General features: G+C 49.2%; 1 protein-coding gene across 1 annotated transcript; it reads left to right on the top strand.

Annotated features, from left to right (window-relative positions):
* Nucleotides 1-5,918: 5,918 nt before the first annotated feature.
* Nucleotides 5,919-12,548, top strand: LOC149284150 (uncharacterized). The gene is made up of 7 exons (XM_089497093.1): nucleotides 5,919-5,940; nucleotides 8,122-8,951; nucleotides 9,423-9,558; nucleotides 9,905-10,074; nucleotides 11,837-12,015; nucleotides 12,193-12,310; nucleotides 12,438-12,548. The coding sequence occupies exons 1-7, from the start codon at nucleotides 5,919-5,921 to the stop codon at nucleotides 12,546-12,548; spliced, it is 1,566 nt and encodes a 521-aa protein (XP_089353219.1).
* Nucleotides 12,549-19,254: the final 6,706 nt, after the last annotated feature.

Raw genomic sequence — 19,254 nt, 5'->3', positions numbered from 1 at the left:
CAGAGATAAACAAAACATGGCTTGAAACCAAATAAAAAGACAATAGGCAAAAAGACATACATGACAAATTACCCGTATCCAATAGCGACAGAGTGTCACCAGGTAAGTAGCACAGTATGTGGTTCAATTGAGAAAACAAGAGCAGAGTATGCAAAGGTCTGTGAAGATCGAATAAACACTGGCAGTAATCGTGTGCATACCGCCTCAGCGCGTGGAAGCACAGAATGTCATAAACAAAACAAACGAAAATGACCAAAAAACAAAACAATAAGAAATCATAACACCATCAAACGTCGAACAGCAAACGTGAGCGGCATCGACAGCAATATCAAAAATGAAAGAAAAAGTCAAAAGCAATAAGGGAGTAAGTAACCAAGAGTGTAGGGGAGTGTGTGTGTGCGAGGTAGGGAGAGCTGAGCTCTCAGAGAGACAGCGGAGCATCCACACCCACTATGGTAGGAAACTGCGGAGACAGGAGGAAGGTCTTCCAATGAAACCAGCGCAGTTCATGTTTATGCGACAAGCCCTTAGAAGTCATAACCAGGGACTCCATATGACAAAGAAAGTTAATCTTCTGCAGCCAAAGCCTAATCGGAGGTGTGGAATGAGATTTCCAGAGCTGAGGAATTATGGCCCTGGCTGCGTTCAGAAAGTGTAGGGTCAGGGAGCGCTTATAGCGACCAATCGGGATAGCAGGGGCCTGTAGCAGGACCAGCTGAGGCATCAACTGGTAATCAGGGTCACAAACCTCTTTGATAACCGCGAACACCACAGACCAGAATGGACGTACCAAGGGACAATCCCACCAAATGTGAACATAGGAACCCGCGTACGACTCGCAGCGCCAACACTGCGCAGAAACCTGAGGCAAGAATTTATGGAGTTCCGCTGGTGAGTATCTTAAATGCCAGTTCTTGCATTGTACTAGAAATGGACTCCTTGTGAGTAAGGTAGGCAATGTTTCCCCACTCCTGATCCGAGAACTGAACCCCCAGCTCATTCTCCCAGAAACTATAGTAATACGGTTTGGAGATGTGGGGTCTCCTTGCCAACATCACACAGGGATTCAAAGGTCGTGAGAGGACGCAGCACCCGGGGATCTCTGAGCAAGCCTGAAACAAAATGCCTAAGTTGGATATAAAAGAAATTAAAGTGTTTGGGAACAGGACGGAGTTTACAAAGGTCAAGAAGCGGGCGCAAAGAGGAACCCGCGAGGACATGATGCAGCCGGAGCACACAAGTCCCGGCAGGCAACAATGCCCTCAAGTGCGCAAGAGACAAACCTGGGACAAAAGCTGGATTATGTGAGATGGGCGTGAGGGGGCCAGGATGTGTAAGGAGATGACCCCTGGAGAGGACCCTCTTAAGAACCCTCAAGGTAGGTGAAATGGTAGGGTGACGTGGGATGAGCGGGAGGCGTAGTGGCTCAGGGACCCAAGGTATAACGGAGATATGTTGGTCAAAAATCGAGTGTTCCATACCAACCCAGAGTTTAGGCGCAAAGATGGACCACTCGACAAGCCGCCGGAGATGGGAGGCCGTCCAATAAAGCTCAATATTAGGGAGCCCCACACCACCTGACAATTTTGGTCTAGTCAAATGAGAATAAGAGAGCCTAGGGGCCCTACCTCTCTAAACATATCCAGTAAAAATCCTATGGCAGGCCCTAAAGAACGACCTCGGTAAGAAAATGGGGAGGGTCTGAATGGGATAAAGTAACCTAGGGAGGACATTCATTTTAAGGACACCCATCCTGCCAAACCAGGAGAGATGGGGGAACGACCATCTTTTCAAGTCGGAATCAATGGAGCGGAGAAGTCTGGTGAAATTAAGAGAGGCGAGTTCGGAAAGGTCAGGGGAAATAAAAAGACCAAGATATTTAATACTATCGGAACGCCAATGAAAGGGAAAGGAAGTAGTACAACGGGCGCGGAGCGATACGTCTACATTGAGCCCAAGGACGTCTGATTTTTGGAGGTTTAACTTATAGTTAGAAAGGGTCTGGAATGCGGGCAATTCAGCGAGCAGGTGGGAAATGGATGTAGGTGGATCTTGAAAGAAGCAGAGCACATCATCTGCATAGGCCATAACTTTATGATCCACGCCCCCTATCCGTAAGCCCGAGATGTTGGGGTTAAGACGTATAGCAGTAAGCAACGGCTCCATGGATAAAATGAATAATAAAGGGGAGAGGGGGCATCCCTGACGGGGGCCATTCGACAGGGCGACCTGGCCCGACAGGACTCCATTCACTCTGACCTGGGCCGACGGATTGGTGTACAAAGACCTAATAAGGGACAAGTAAATGGGTCCAAGACCCGCCTTAGCCAACACCGCAAATAAGGCCACCCTGTCAAAGGCCTTTTCCGCGTCCATAGACAGCAAAACAGAGGGAGTTTTATGGTATTGAGAATGCGCTATGAGATTAAGTAGACGAATCGTATTATCCCGTGCCTCCCTACCAGGAACAAAGCCCACCAGGTGGACAAAGGAGGTGATCAGGGGCTGGAGCCTAAGCCTCAGTATCTTAGCCAGAAATTTCAGATCGGTATTTATGAGCGAAATTGGCCGGTAACTGCCACAGCATTCATTATCCCTGCCGGGCTTGGGGACCACAGTGATTACAGCAGTGTTAGAAGAAGGGTGTAGGGCGAGCCATCAGAAAGAACTCCAAAGAGCTTCAACAAATGGGGGCCCAGCACAGGGAGGAATTTCCTGTAATATACCAGGGTGAAACCATCCGGTCCCGGGCATTTGCCCCGCGGCAGTAGCTTCAGGGCCTGATCCAGCTCCTCCAAGGTAATAGGGGCGTCCAATGCCGCCCTATCGTCCCTGGAGATACGGGTTCTCTGGTATTTGGATAGATAAGCGTCTATGGCAGCCCGTACGGAACTATCCGAAGAGGACGGCAGATTGTACAACTTTTGATAAAAGGATTGAAAACATTGCGCGATTTTCTCAGAGTGGTAGTGGAGGGTCCCTTGCACGTCACGTATTTTAGGTATATATGTGGACGAGCGTTTATGTCGGAGAGCCCTGGCCAGAGACTTTCCGGGCCTATCCCTCAGCTCAAAAAAGTGTTTCCTCAGAAGCAGGAAGTTGCGCCTAACTTTATCATTTAAAAGGGAAGCCAGGTGATCACGAAGTGCCTGCAATTGGAGAAGGAGAGCGCCCTCACCAGTGCGCTTATGGCGCATCTCCAATTGAGCAATGCGTTGGTTAAGACTTAAAATAGAAGCTAGTTCCAATTTTTTGTTTCGAGAACCCAATTTGATCAGGTGGCCCCGAATGACCGCTTTATGGGCCTCCCAGACAGTAGGGAAGGGGGTGTCAGGAGAGATGTTCTCCTGGAAATAATTGTGAAGGTGACTGGACAGGTCAGCCACATCCTGAGGATTCCCCAGAAGGTTGTCATTCAGGCGCCGAGACCATAGTCTCGTAGGCAGACTGAGGAGGGAGAGAGAAAGACAGACAGGGGCATGATCACTTAAGGATTGGATCCCAATATCTGTCTTAAAAAGAAGGGACAAATGATGGTGGGAAAGAAAAAACATATCAATTCTGGTGTAACGTTTATGGAGAGCCGAAAAGTAAGTATAATCACGATCCCTAGGATGCTGCGCCCTCCACACGTCAACCAACTGGCTTAGGTGCAAGTGCCTCTTAACCTTGTTAATGCTAGAAAAGGAAATGTGAGAAGTCGAGGCCGAGCAGTCCATGGCAGGATCCAGGACCATATTAAAGTCTCCACCAAGGACGGTGAGGCCCTCTTGAAAGGTGGACAATTTAGTTAAGACTTGCACTATAAACGCAGCTTGAGTCTTATTTGGGGCATATAGGTTAGCCATAGTGACCTTTTGTTGACCAATAAAACATTTAATAAACAGACAGCGTCCCTCAGGGTCCCGCCAAACCTCCAGCTCCTTAAAGGGAATGTCTTTGTGAATCAAGATGGCGACTCCGGATGGAGTCCGGACTACTGGCGTAGTAGACCGAGTGGAAATATCTATCAGACAACTTAAACTGTTTAGAGGCCAGAAAATGCGTTTCTTGAATGTAAGCGACCTTAGTTTTCAGGGAGCGTAAGACATATAACAATTTGGAGCGCTGCTGTGGCTTATTAAGCCCCCTAACATTGAGAGAGGTAAAACGTATCAACTCAGGAGACATGGAGAAATTGGCAGGAACCCTTCAGTAATGACGTCGACACCGCTCAGCAAAAAAAGGAAAAAGAGAAAACAAAAACAATATAACAAGTAACCAAGACGAAGCAATCGTCAAATGCAATAGCATTGAAGAATGAGCCAGTAGATCGAGAATACGATCTAAGACCAGGACCGCCAGGCAGGACGCCTGGGGACGGCGGGCTCCGGCAGGGCAGCAGAGGCCAACAAGCATACCAAGAAAAAACAAGAAACACATTCAGAGCAGACACCCTCATGAATATGTAATAGGAGGTGATGAAAACCACCGAACAGGGGAACTAAGGAGAAAAAAGAAATAATAAAAAAGAAAAAAAGAAAAAAAAAGTGTCAATGTAGTGTGTGTAGAATACTGCAACCACCAGCAGGGGGTAGCAGCGGGCCCGACATGTGTGGAATGTTTCTACTCTTTGCCATCAGGTTGTGACCCCCCACAGGATGTCTGCTGCCCCCAGGCCTTTATCATATCCAGATGTAAAATCAGACCCAAAGTCACATTGCAACAGCAGCCCAGAGCTAGAGAAACCCAAAGTGTACCCAACCAGGCACTCAGGACGCCCTGATGCATTCCACAGGGGAATAGCGCGGTTATTGCTTCATTTGCCTGCCACGACCACGTGCAAACACAGGCTCACCTGTGAATAAAACAATAAGCTTAATGCCGAGACCCACAAACTTTCTGAGCGAGTGAGATGCACGTACGCTAGAAACCTGGGAGTCTAAGGTATGGCTTGGAGGTATAGGACTTGGGAGTTCACAGCCCTGGAACAGCCGGCAGGAAAAAGCAGGTAGAAGAAAAGTTCCTCCTGTTGCACTGATACTCCCAAAGCCTCCACCTTTTATGGTAAAGTGAGGGCTGAGGGGCAGGACAAGGTTGGAAGGAGGGAGGCAGGCAGTGGAGGAAGGGGCCGGTGATGTCAGTAGGAGGCTCTGTGTCACTCGCTGACCCCTGCACAATTCACAGTAGGCTTGATCACAAATAACAAAGAGACGCAGCTCAGCTATTGTTCTGGGAAGACAGAAGGACCCGACACACACCCACTCAGGATTACTCAGGGAATCCCCACGGCACACTCAGGTATGGACTCTGCTTCACAGGAAGCTGAAAGACTCGTTGCCCTCTGTCAGTCTTTTGGGTTCATGTTTTAAAATGAATAGGGAGTGAATTGGCTCATATAGGTAAGCGTGTCTGCCCATCTCTGAGCTCCTCAGTCTGGATGGGTGTTATTAGTAAAGGGTTAAAGAGTTAAGCTCTTGTGGTCCTTACGCCGGTGTGTGTTTATGTTGGGTTATTAGGGGGTTTTGTTGAATGGTACAGGTAAAGAGCTACTGTGACAGTTTGGGTTAGAATCCTTCTCCCCGGCGGAGCTTTCTTTGCGGTCTGGTGGACAGATGACGTTCTGAGCACCGCAGGGACCCCATTATACAACGCCCTGAGCATCGCAGGGGCCCCGTTACGCATTGCCCTGCCAGGCTCCGTACTGGAAATGCACATTATGGTCAGAAAAGGACGTGTGATCGGATACATCCTGTGTGCTAATGGGGACAGCTCTATAAAGGAAGGCTGAGCAATGAGTGTTTTACCAGGGGGCTTATTCACTATCATATGATCTATGTGACATCGACTCCCAGTGAGCTCCTCCCGGGAGAACGTAATTCTGGAGGCTTACATTTTTCATTTTAAACTCACTGTTTTGTGAATAAGACCCTATAAGTATGGCGCTTGTGAACGCCGCAGGTACGGAAAGGGAAAGTCTTTCTGGTGAAATGTGTTTCTATAATTATACTGGAAGTGCTTGGGATAATTACAGAGGGAGCGGGGTAATTACGCCCCTTCCTGTTACTTGGTGTTACATGTTTATATGGTATGTGTCTTGTGTACACTGTTTTATAGGGTACTTGGTGATAGGGGCAGATACTGTATGGAGGATATACTATATGGCAGTAGTATACACTATATACAGATAACTGTGAGGTCATCGCTAGACACTAAGTAAAGTGAACCTGTCAGCGACACGTTGAATCTTATCAGAATTACTAGCAGGCTGTGTGACAGCGGGGACTGCCAAACACTTAATGCCACTGAACGGGCGATAGGGACCTCTGGCCAAGACACGGCCGTCTGCGGCATTAACGACCTTGAAAGGAATTTGCTAGTGTTTTACCCGGGCGAGTTCCGGGAGTAATCAACATACATCGGTTTCCAGGGGATCCTGCCTTTACTTCTCAAGAATTCTCATGAAACACAGGAGCCCTAGATCCCTATCTGCATGACCGTGACTCTGCATGTATCATGCATGTGCCGTGTACGAAGCTGGGATGATTGAACTGGTAGCAAAGTGCACATTACTGAGTAAACGCCATCAGCAAATACACGGGTGTGCCTATAACTCCGTCATCACCGGCGGATATAGAGCTATTGGGTTTTCTGCCCCTAAGAGCTTGCAATTTATAAGAATAAGGAATGAGATGGAAATGGCAAAGCTCCTCTGAAACCCACGTGGCTCTGCATTGGTGGATAATCTCCCAGCTGGAAGTTAGTCAGGGGTTGACGGGTGAAGATCAGTAGCTGTAGAGGTGAAGGAGCGAGTGGCGCAGGGGTCACTAGGTCCTCTACTTAATTAAATTGTAGATTAATCACTTAGAAGTCAGTATATTAATGAATAACACTAAACACAGCTCAGGGCACGTTCCTCGAAAAGAAATCCTACTAGGCGGCAGATGACGTTTAACATTGATACATGTAAAGTTACGCATCTGGGTGGATACCATGAAAGATGTGTTTTTTTTCGGGAAGAGTACAAAGAAAGGCAACCAAGTGAACAAAGGGAATGGAACATGCTGCTAAAGCCGAGACGCCCACTCCACTGAACACCGTTGCTCTTGTCCTTTAGTCAAAGCGTTTAGTAAAATGTTTATATTATGTGGGTCTCTCTTCCTCAGGAGATGTCAGGGAAACGGATGGTGTCCTCGGTTCATATCACTTTAACCTCATCTTGGAGAGCTGAAATTCCACACAAGACACATACACAGGTAGACAAGCAGGGGCGGCCCAGAGAGGGGCAAGAACTCCCCCCGTCGCCTCCGCACCTGCAGATATCAGACAATCGGTCCGTAGCAGAACAAGCAGACATCCAGAATGGAGGTAATAAGGGGATGGCGCTTCTCTCCCTGCCCCTCTATATAACACTCATCCATCTCCCTCTCTGCATTCAAAGTCTTCTGCTCCATGCGCTGAGCTTGGGTTGAATTCTCCACTTTTAGAATTCTATGCAGGGCTGTTTTGTTTTGGTGACCCCTTCACAGATTCTAGGAAGTGAAAACCACTTGTGACGTGTAGATTAGGTTAATTCCGTGACTCCTCTTCCATGGCCGATGTATGTACCCTGAAACGTACACAGGTTTCTGTCCCCGATAAGTTCCATGTAATCGCCGGAGACAGGGACGGGGTGACCCCTCCCGCAGAAATGCCATGAGGAATCCCGGGAATACCACAAGAAATCCCTGTAATTGCCCTAACAGGCCTCAACCCACCTAGATCCGCTCTGCAGAAGATATGAAATCCAGCATCACCAGGACGTGCTCTCTTGTCAGGATATTTCCCACCTCAGTTCCACCCCACAGAAGATATACCCCAGCCCTGCCGCTGCACAGGGTCTAACAAACAGTAATAACATTTTGCGGATGCATCCTACACAAATTCTCTTATAGACAAATTCAGAGGCAAAGGATGATAGGATTGGAAGTCTTATAACTGCTATAGGTCACTTTCACAGCGTATCTTCCCACCTGCCTAGCAGCTCCTGGCCCTGAGTGCACCCAGATATTAATTCCCCTTGTTAAGCCCTTTATGTTGCATTGTCCCTACCAGTGCTGCCAGCATAGGCTGCTACAGACCATGTACCTCTCCTCCCTACAGGTTTCTCATCCTTCCCTTACTCCTTCCTGGATGACATCCCTGCTACAGATTATTTTCTCGGGCCTGATCTCCCACCACCGCCTCCTCCGCCTCCAACTCTGCTAAATAGTCCAAAGAAGATCCCCCGAAATTCCTCATCTGCTCCTGTCCATGATCTCCCACCACCGCCTCCAAGTCTGCTAAGCAATCCAAAGAGGATCCCCCGAGATCCCTCATCTGCTCCTGTCCATGATCTCCCACCACCACCTCCTCCACCTCCAAGTCTGCTAAGCAGTCCAAAGAAGATCCTCCGAGATCCCTCATCTGCTCCTGTCCATGATCTCCCACCACCACCTCCAAGTCTGCTAAACAGTCCAAAGAAGATCCTCCGAGATCCCTCATCTGCTCCTGTCCACGGTCTCCCACCACCACCTCCAAGTCTGCTAAACAGTCCAAAGAAGATCCTCCGAGATCCCTCATCTGCTCCTGTCCATGATCTCCCACCACCGCCTCCAAGTCTGCTAAGCAATCCAAAGAGGATCCCCCGAGATCCCTCATCTGCTCTTGTCCATGATCTCCCACCACCACCTCCAAGTCTGCTAAACAGTCCAAAGAAGATCCCCCGAGATCCCTCATCTGCTCCTGTCCACGGTCTCCCATCTCCGAGTCTGCTAAAGAGTCCGATACAGATCCCACAGGAGGCTTTCTCTGTTCCTGATCTTCCGCCTCCTCCCCCAGATTTGTTAACATCTTCCAAACAGATCCCACTAGATCCTTCACCGGCTCCTGTCCCAGATTCACTTAGTTTAGAACTGATGAAGCTGGATTTGACCCACAGCACCTCTGCTCAGGTAATGACGATAAAGTATGTGAGAGAAGTATATATCTCAATAACTAATAAATGGTTATTCTAAACATAAGAACATATTGAACTGGGTGCCCTCAGTCACATTCCTGAAACCCCCCTCTCTAACAATGTTTATAGCCCCGGGACAATGAACTGACCGGGGCCGGTATTTACGTGTCATGTTGGCCCAACCTTAGGACAACATTCCCAGTTCAATAACAAGAATGCAGAGAGAGGTGCTGTTCCCTCTCATAGACGTTAGGGTGGGCAGTTTCTTGAGTGCCGCAGGTCAGGCTTTGTGGCTTTTCCACATCTGGGATGTTTGTCTCTACTCAAGAATCAGGACTAATGTAAACCGTAACCGATACAGCCATTGGTTGCAGGTTATATTATAAATACAGTTCCTGGTAACAGTTTTGGGGAAATTATTTGTCTTTCTGTACACAATCTTTGACAAGACACGGTCTGTTCCCAGAAGCTCAACTCTGAGATCCCGACAGAATTGAATGTTACGAAAAGTGTTCCTGGGCCTTACACCCAGCAGAGGAGAGAAGAGCCGATGCCAGCCAGGAAGCCTGAGAACGGATACCCAGGGAAGCAGGAAGACTACGGTATGAGGGGTTTCTTATCTGTTCATAAAGCCGCTTCTCTTCTGCTTCCTGTATTAAGGAAATATAGACGCCTTGAAATGTGTCTATTTTATTTGAAATGAGGCTGATGTCCCCTCCCCTAATATCATGGAAAGTGACAGTGAATTATGCTTTACTAAGACTCCATTTCCATGGTTTTCTAAGGAGTTTCCTGGCAGGGGCAGGAGGCATAGAAGAGGTTTTATCTGCTAAAAGAACATTTGTTTGTTTACAGAGAAATAAATGCTCAATGCTCCCTCTTCAATCTAATTTCCAGACTTGGTCTCCTGGTTTCACACCTTATGTATTGTCTTTTTCTTTTGATCAGATGTTTGTGCTTTCTGCCATAAATCCATTGCCCCCAACGCAGCTGCCATCGAAGCCATGAAGAAGCAGTACCACGCCAGTTGCTTCACGTGTAGAAAGTGCCATCGGTTACTGGCCGGACAGCTGTACTACCAGAAAGACGGGCAGCCTATATGTGAGCACTGTTACAAGGTAAAGATGCCCCGTGCAAGGCACATGCACAGCTTTCATGCTCTGTTATTGTTGATGTTGGAAAAAAATCCAATATGAATGTAACTGGTACAATTATACAGAAAAGGGGTCTTGTAGGGTTTTAAAAAAAAGCGCAAACGGAACAGGAACAGATTAGTCTGATATACTGGGAGCAGTCACACTTGGATCCAGCAGAAGAATGCAGGAGCAGTCACACTGGGATCTAGCAGTAGAATCCAGGAGCAGTCACAGTGGGATCCAGCAGAAGAATCCGGGAGCAGTCACACTGGGATCCAGCAGAAGAATCCGGGAGCAGTCACACTGGGATCTAGCAGTAGAATCCAGGAGCAGTCACAGTGGGATCCAGCAGAAGAATCCGGGAGCAGTCACACTGGGATCCAGCAGAAGAATCCGGGAGCAGTCACACTGGGATCTAGCAGTAGAATCCAGGAGCAGTCACAGTGGGATCCAGCAGTAGAATCCGGGAGCAGTCACACTGGGATCTAGCAGTAGAATCCAGGAGCAGTCACAGTGGGGTCCAGCAGTAGAATCCAGGAGCAGTCACAGTGGGATCTAGCAGTAGAATCTGGGAGCAGTCACACTGGGATCTAGCAGTAGAATCCGGGAGCAGTCACACTGGGATCTAGCAGTAGAATCCAGGAGCAGTCACAGTGGGATCCAGCAGTAGAATCCAGGAGCAGTCACAGTGGGATCCAGCAGTAGAATCCAGGAGCAGTCACAGTGGGATCTAGCAGTAGAATCTGGGAGCAGTCACACTGGGATCTAGTAGTAGAATCCAGGAGCAGTCACAGTTGGATCCAGCAGTAGAATCCAGGAGCAGTCACAGTGGGATCTAGCAGTAGAATCTGGGAGCAGTCACAGTGGGATCCAGCAGTAGAATCTGGGAGCTGTCACACTGGGATCTAGCAGTAGAATCTGGGAGCAGTCACAGTGGGATCCAGCAGTAGAATCTGGGAGCTGTCACACTGGGATCTAGCAGTAGAATCCAGGAGCAGTCACACTGGGATCCAGCAGAAGAATCCGGGAGCAGTCACAGTGGGATCTAGCAGTAGAAGCCGTGAGCAGTCACATTGGGATCCAGCAGTAGAATCCAGGAGCAGTCACAGTGGGATCCAGCAGTAGAAGCCGTGAGCAGTCACAGTGGGATCCAGCAGTAGAATCGGACATTACTTGGTTAAGTGACAAAGTCTGCGTGATGCTCTGGATGAAGCATGGATGAATCCCATGGCCCTGACATCACTGAACTCATTCCAAACCCGGCGGGGTAAGCAGCAGAGGTTACTGTACAAAGCAGCAGTTATTCCCCAGGCAGCGGACTGTGAGCTTGCAGATAGTTTCGCCAATTTAGCAAATTCCGCTGATCAGCAGTTAAAACTGTTTGTGTCTCTGTTACTAAAAGGGCCAGAAATGCCAACGCAACAAAGCGCCAGGTATAAAAATATCAGCACAACGTGTCCCAGGAGAGCGGTCAGGAGGGGAAAGTGCGTGACAGATATAAGGTGTGTCCCCTGACGTGCAGATCATTTACAGACGCTGTGTCATTAGACTGGAGACTACGGCGAGAGGCCAGCTGACAGAGCACCATGTTATACGACAGACAGAATGATATATATACAGACAGGTATCTAAATGGATAAATGGAGACGATGAGCAGGCCGCAGGTAGAAGAGGGATCCCCCTGAATAGCGCGTTCCCTGAAATGCCCACCGAGGAGTAAACGTGGATTATCTGATCATTTCAGGACACTTTGGAAAAATGTGCCAAGTGCCAGACGCTGATCACCCAGCATATTGTACGTGCCATGGGGAACGGGTACCACCCGGAGTGCTTCACATGTGTAGTTTGCCACCGGAGGATCGCGGACGAGAGCTTTGCGGTGGATGAATACAACGATGTTCACTGCGCTGATGATTATTACAGGTGAGGGTCCAAATATCTGCTCCAGGAACACACACTTCACTCTTATCACTTGCCGCGCATTCACACCACAAGCCCAGGGTTACGGACATTACCTTTATTATTCAATATGGTAATTCGATCGGCAATTACTTCTTCCCAGACACAAAGTGACATGGCGTTTTCATCTTCTACCCCCAGGAAATATGCCCCCATCTGTAGTGCTTGTGGAGAGCCCATAATTCCTGGAGAGAGAGACGACTCGTATAAAATTGAATGTCTTGGGAAGAACTTCCACGAGAATTGTTACCGCTGCGAGGTGAGTGAGAATCCCTTCCGTGGGAATTCCCGTCTGTAACGAGGGACGGGGCCGCAAATGCACTTCTTCTTCCGGGGGTTCATTAACTCCCGATCATGTTTAACAATCATGTTTAATGCATTTCCAGCACTGTCACATCTCCTTGTCTCTGGAGCCCACGGAGAGCGGCTGTTACCCCCGGAACGGGCACTTGCTGTGTAAGCCTTGCCACCTCACATGGAAAGATGGGGGGTCGTAATGAACGTATTCGGGGCGTCTTTAAACATCATCCCAGCGCACAGATTAAGCTGGCCGAGCTCACTCACAGAAAGACGTCTGCACAGAATTCACAAGAAACCACTTATTCTCACCCGTTTTGGACACCGCTGTATCCGAAGACTAAAGACCGTGGCGCAGACACCCCCCAGCTGCAGCTCATTAACTAAATAGTGCACGTGCCATAAAAGAACAGAGACCATTATTTCAGCCGACCAAGACGACTAAACCGCACAGTATCCAACAGATAACAACAATCCACACAGGACTGTGCAAGTGCAGCTTTACACGGCTTCGGTGCTACGTTGTACAGCGCTGCAGAATATGAAGGCGCTATATAAAATAAATATGGGAACACGGCACAGTGTGTACGTTAACTGTTCAGACTTCACTACGTTCGATGCAAAGTTACGAACATTTCTCGGAACACGGCAAAAATCCTTTTTTTTTTTTTTTTTTAATTATAAATTACAGCTTAAAAATAATCAAATACTTTTGCAAATGAACCAGAATGTGAAAACTTACCAGATAATCGTATCGTTCGATATTCGTGGGTTTTTTTGTAACGATATTTAATTCTCTTTGTTTTGGAGACACATTTTATTTTATTATAATTTTATGTTTATGCTACATAATTGTATCAAATAAATGATAATTTTATATATATTTTTACCTGAAAATTTATGTTTTATCGATGTCCAAGCATGGAGATTTGGATCCAGCATGTTTAAGTCATTTCTACAAATCATTTAACCCTATGCTCCCCACAACATAGCTCTGCCCAGGTATTACATGTAGAGGGACACGCACCATCGCCAAGTGTTTTACTAATGTTGTGATAAAACCTGTGGCCCCTCACGCATCCTCACGTCAGGGGAAGCTGTAGATCATGGCAGAGCCTGAGGAACACTAGAGATTCAGCATCAATGAGCTGCCGTGCAGAGTGTATGTATCTCTGTAGTGTTTTGGGTTATGGTATACCCGGCCCTTCAGGGTCTCTCTGCCACAGGATGGGGTAACGGAAGTGGTTATACCCCGAGGCTTTAGTCGAAGCAGATTCCTTTTCCCAAACAGATGCTGAGTTTGAACATAAGCTTTTGTAAGCTCTTCTCTATATGAAGCTCCTGTAAACAGTCTCTAAACTCAGCATCCTTTACAGTGCCTCTAAAAGGCTGGGGCGCCATCTCAGCTCTGCAACAAAAGCCCCCCATACATCAGGATGACGTGTTCTGGTGAATGGTCCAGCCAGCAGCCGCATTCACGCTCAATGTTTGTATTCACTATTATTTAACACTGTTGCCATTGTGCAGATAGAGGCATGGCCACTGGGTGGCGCTAATAGCCTAAAGGATGACCTGCGTGCCGGCTGTGGTGATAAAGGGTGGGCCGACCCGGCCCTTCATTACGTAACGGCTGCGGCTCTGGATATTCTGGTTTGTCTGGGCACGGCTAGTAGCATTTAGATCTGCGGCCATTGCATGTTCCTCGTGACTCTGCCATCTTTCTGATCTGTAGGAGAACGGAGTTTATTTGTATATAAAAGGCTGGTGAATAAATGAAAAATAATTGGCAAAAGCCGGGGGGGGGGGTAACCATGAAAACCGGGTCGGGAGCTGTTAATCCCGGAGTAGAGATTAAATACCCCCAGGTAAATGACACAGGATAAACTCAAAGAAGGTAAAGACACGTGACAGTCACGTTACACGCGTGTGCGAAACACTCTCGTCTGTTATGACATCCACAATGAGACAGAAAGTCTGCTTTGTGTATTTCATTAGCTGGGGGGGGCGCCATATCCAGCTACAACAATCCCCATGAAGCCATTGAGATATGAGGGCTGATATGATGAGACTCTCAGGCCCCAGGGACTCTAACTCCGGTCAGCTTCCACCAGCGGCAACCCTTTGTTTGCCAGGGCCGAGTACCCGCTCCAGGCGCTGACTCTGGCCTATCGTACGCCTCGCCGAAGGCCAGCCTAAGGAGAGGACACACGGCTTTTCCCCGCACAACGGAGCTGGTTAGACGTTCGCTTCGGGAGGTAATAACAGATGTTTGTGCCTTTCTGCAGTTTGGTTACAGAGGAGTCTTTGCCCCTGTGCCGGGGTAATTGCTCTCCGTGGGAACGTGCCTGTCATCAGCGCATAAATTACAATTTGCTGGAAGGGCCGGCAGTGAAAAAGCCAGCGTGAGATGGAAGAGGCAGATCTTCCCACACCGGGCTGTGTAATGGGAGCCGCTAATTCCCCATAATAACCCCTTACAGTGTCACACATGCCACCCCCCGGGGTGAAGGGGCTAAACTCTATAGTGTATCATTTGATCAGCAACACAAATCCCTCACGAATAATTAGGCAGGCAGCATATGGCTTAGACCCTCCTGTCTGCGGCTAATGGGGGCTCAACTTACACCCTCGCCGGGATCCGGCAGATGCGGGAATTAAAGCTGGCTTCAGCACAACAGCTTTGGGAAAATCTACACATTGCTGCCGGTTTTGTAAAGAAAATGTACACTGTCCTGTTTCCCACCTCCGGCCCAACGGTCCGAGAGTCCAGCCTGGCACCGCCGGGCCAACGGTCAGAGAGTCCGGCCTCGTACAGGCAGAGTTACTGAAAACGTGAATATGCAGAAATCATGAAAGGTGACACCATGTACTTGCAGGGAGCCCGGAGCAGTGAAATGGATACACGGCACTCACATGGGGTCACGGCTAAGGTGCAGAAACACTGTCCAGATATACCACATGGTGAGAATACCCACAATCCCTAACCGTCAGGGCTACCTGCTCCACATATGAAGTTACAATGCTTAGTAATCAAACAGATAAACTAGTAACAAATAACACGTGACGACGATGACATAACGTGCAACGCAGCCAAAGAACCGGTGGGCGGATGCCACAGAACTCCAAGGCGGTTAAACCGATCGACCTAAATACACATCATCTCTGAAAAAAAAAAAAAAATCGCAGCCGATTTACATGAATGCGAAATTTAACTCATTCATGTCCATGAGACATTAACGATTTAAAGACAACGTGAGATGCCGACTGCACGCAGGGTAACCTCACAGGTCTCGAAAATGTTACCAAATGCCTTTTCCAACCCAAAGAAAAAGAAATACAACCTTTCCCAATAACCGAGCCGGTTACCGCATTACACAACCTTATATCAGTTACAGACGCTGAATGGACACAAAGTCCACAAAGGAACAAAAACTGGTTTAACGAGCCTACCCCTGGGCAGGTCACACTGCCCTCTTACAGCACAAGCACACACAATGGCTCCACGGGCCCCAGGACACGCTTCATTACATAGAAGAAACGCAATGTAACCATTTCAAATATCCGGGTCATGGGAATCCATTGTATGCAGATGAGCAGATTTACAAACTTCTCCAACGACTCTATAATTATCTTCACAATAAAACATTCAGCGCGAGATTCTGGGATGAATCACGCGAGGCGCTCCAAAACCCTTCAATCATCTTCTCCAATCTGAAATCCGGGGCATTACAGCATCGGCTACAGTAAGACTTGTTGATATTTATCATTAGACTCCAATAATCACAATACATCTAACCCCCCAGGCACATTTAGAGGGCAGCGGTAGTGGGTACTGGCTGTGCGGAATACACCGGTCTGACATTTCCATCCGTTTTGAGAACGCCCCTCTGTAATTGTATTAGTTCCAATGAGCGACTTGCACGTTTCATGCCCTTTATCACTAGTGGACTTTGATTTTTTTTTATTCCTTCGTTGAAACATCTTTTCTTCTGTGCTGTTGTAAAAGAATCCCAGTAAAGGTCAGAAGTCACAGTGCAGGAGGCAGCCAGGAATGTCCTCAGACATGGGGTAGGTTAAAATCACAAAAACGGTAGAATCTTTTTTGTTGCTTGCTTTACTTGGCACTCTCCAGAAGGAAATCTGTGACACGCAGCAAACAAACTGTTAATTATCGCTGCTTACTGTGTTACAGTCTGGTTGGCAATGGGGTATAAACCACAGTGCTACGGCCATGATGTGGTTGGCAAGTAGCCAGGTAGTGCGCACGCGCCTTTAATCCATCACTTAAAATGGCGGACACGAAGCTTCCAGAAGATCGCAAAATGGCGGAGCTAACGACGGCAATTAACCGAGCTCCCGGGACCTTAAACCCAATGCAGCGTGTAGCAGCATTTACACCACGAGAGTCACATTAATAAATCACCGAATCAACGACACGGCAAACCCGGACTGCGCTCCCGCGTCACCTCCCGGCCCCGCTTATTCTGCTATGTGCGCGTCCCCGTGTCCCTGCACACGCTGCTCAGTCCCGGAGAGCTAGGTTCCGGGCATGCGCATCCTGTACACAGGTGGCCAGCCGGGCGCACCACAATGCCCTTCTAAACGCTGCCCACCGTCCAGCTACAGACACACAGCTGCACGCTTACAAAGCCCAGACCCCAAAGCCTTCTGTGCAGTTGGAGGATATTGGTATTACTGGGTGTTAGCCGGTCACTCCATGGCACCGTGCTAGTCAAAGTCACCGGAGCCTTCCGGGAATCACCAACCTGGAACGTTCCCTGCACGTTACAGGCGGCACAAGGCAACGTTCCCTGCACGTAACCGGTCACGGTTGAGGAACATTGCACGTTCTGGCCCTGGCCCCAGTCGCTATATGTGGGGACACGCAGCACGTTCTGGCCCTGGCCCCAGTCGCTATATGTGGGGACACGCAGCACGTTCTGGCCCTGGCCCCAGTCGCTATATGTGGGGACACGCAGCACGTTCCGGCCCTGGCCCCAGTCGCTATATGCGGGGACACGCAGCACGTTCTGGCCCTGGCCCCAGTCGCTATATGTGGGGACACGCAGCACGTTCTGGCCCTGGCCCCAGTCGCTATATGTGGGGACACGCAGCACGTTCTGGCCCTGGCCCCAGTCGCTATATGCGGGGACACGCAGCACGTTCCGGCCCTGGCCCCAGTCGCTATATGTGGGGACACGCAGCACGTTCCGGCCCTGGCCCCAGTCGCTATATGCGGGGACACGCAGCACGTTCCGGCCCTGGCCCCAGTCGCTATATGCGGGGACACGCAGCACGTTCCGGCCCTGGCCCCAGTCGCTATATGCGGGGACACGCAGCACGTTCCGGCCCTGGCCCCAGTCGCTATATGCGGGGACACGCAGCACGTTCCGGCCCTGGCCCCAGTCGCTATATGCGGGGACACGCAGCACGTTCCGGCCCTGGCCCCAGTCGCTATATGCGGGGACACGCAGCACGTTCCGGCCCTGGCCCCAGTCGCTATATGCGGGGACACGCAGCACGTTCCGGCCCTGGCCCCAGTCGCTATATGCGGGGACACGCAGCACGTTCCGGCCCTGGCCCCAAACCACGCTCACAATATTATCACTTGCTAAGGGCTCGGCTGCAGCACATTCTGTAACCATGGTTACACAGATCTTCCGGAGCCTGAAGGAACAGCGTGTGACACAATAGTGAATAACACCGCATGTCCCATGTCTGTAGCAACTGAATATAAGTGACCGTCCCCTGCAGATCTCTGGCCGCCATCTTAACCTCACCCCCCCCTCCATGATAAATCTAATTCATGCATGAACCCCGCACGAGCAGCTCCTCAGTGTTAATGCAGGATAACAAAGGGACGTTCCACCTGCTCAATGAGATCTGCGGTTACACACCTCACACGGCATCCACCAGCGGATAACCAAAACCGAAGATCAATAATGGGCTCTGCGGAATAAATCAATAAATAATAATAAATAATACAGCTGCTGTACGCCGGCCGGCAGTACGCGCTTCCCGTGTCGCTTGTCCTAAATCCCACAGTCTCCTCCCTGACATTCAAGATCCCCCATTTGGAGCATAAAGAGAACAAAGCCGGGGCTACAGCGAGCGCCGAATATTTACAGAGATACGTCGGGGTGCAGCCGTGCTGTGAATAGTAACAAGAAACATCATCAATCACACGGGCGCCCCTTCCTGCCGGCTCCAGCAACATTCAGAGTGCGCAGACGCCCAGCAGACGGCTCGCAATAATTTCATGTTCGGTACCACGCAGGAAATTCGTTTACCAAACGGTGAAACAAAAAACCTGAATATGTATATGAGCCGCTTCCACCCGAGGCTGTCACTAGAAACGACAATGCAAATCTATTCAAAGCAGCGCTTGGTACCAGAGAGGCAATAAAGGAGATTTAAAGGGATTTAAAGCCCCTGGAATGGATTTTCCAGTGTGTGCCACCTGCTTCTCTGCATCAGACACGGGGGGGGGGGGGATAACATGGCGGCCTCTGGACATGGATTGGTCTGTTACATGCGTGACATTTCCTTAAAAAACATCCAGCATAGCAGAAATAATCCACACAAAGCATGACAAACTCCAGACGTGATCGATCAGACTCCTTATAGAGCCGGCACAGGTCCTGTTCCTCCTAGCAGCCAACTCTCACTGACCCACCATCATTAGGCCTATGAGCTCATTTCAGGCACGTGAACAGCCAGACGGTCTCTTCAGAGCTCGATCTTCCGGCTCGGCCCCCGGTGTGTAACGACTTCTGCAGACCGTGCCATAGACTAGGGAGGGCTTTTACTCTACAGGCCGTTCATGTGACGTGACGACGGGTGGAAGCGCCGTGCCGAGACCGTAAGGTCGCCAGCTGCATCATGTCCCGGGACTGGAGCAGCATA

This window comes from Sceloporus occidentalis, unplaced genomic scaffold, assembly GCF_023333645.1.
Source record: "Sceloporus occidentalis isolate IW3139 unplaced genomic scaffold, rSceOcc1.0.p SCAF_98, whole genome shotgun sequence".
NCBI lineage: Eukaryota > Metazoa > Chordata > Lepidosauria > Squamata > Phrynosomatidae > Sceloporus > Sceloporus occidentalis.
This window is presented reverse-complemented; position numbering and strand designations above follow the sequence as displayed.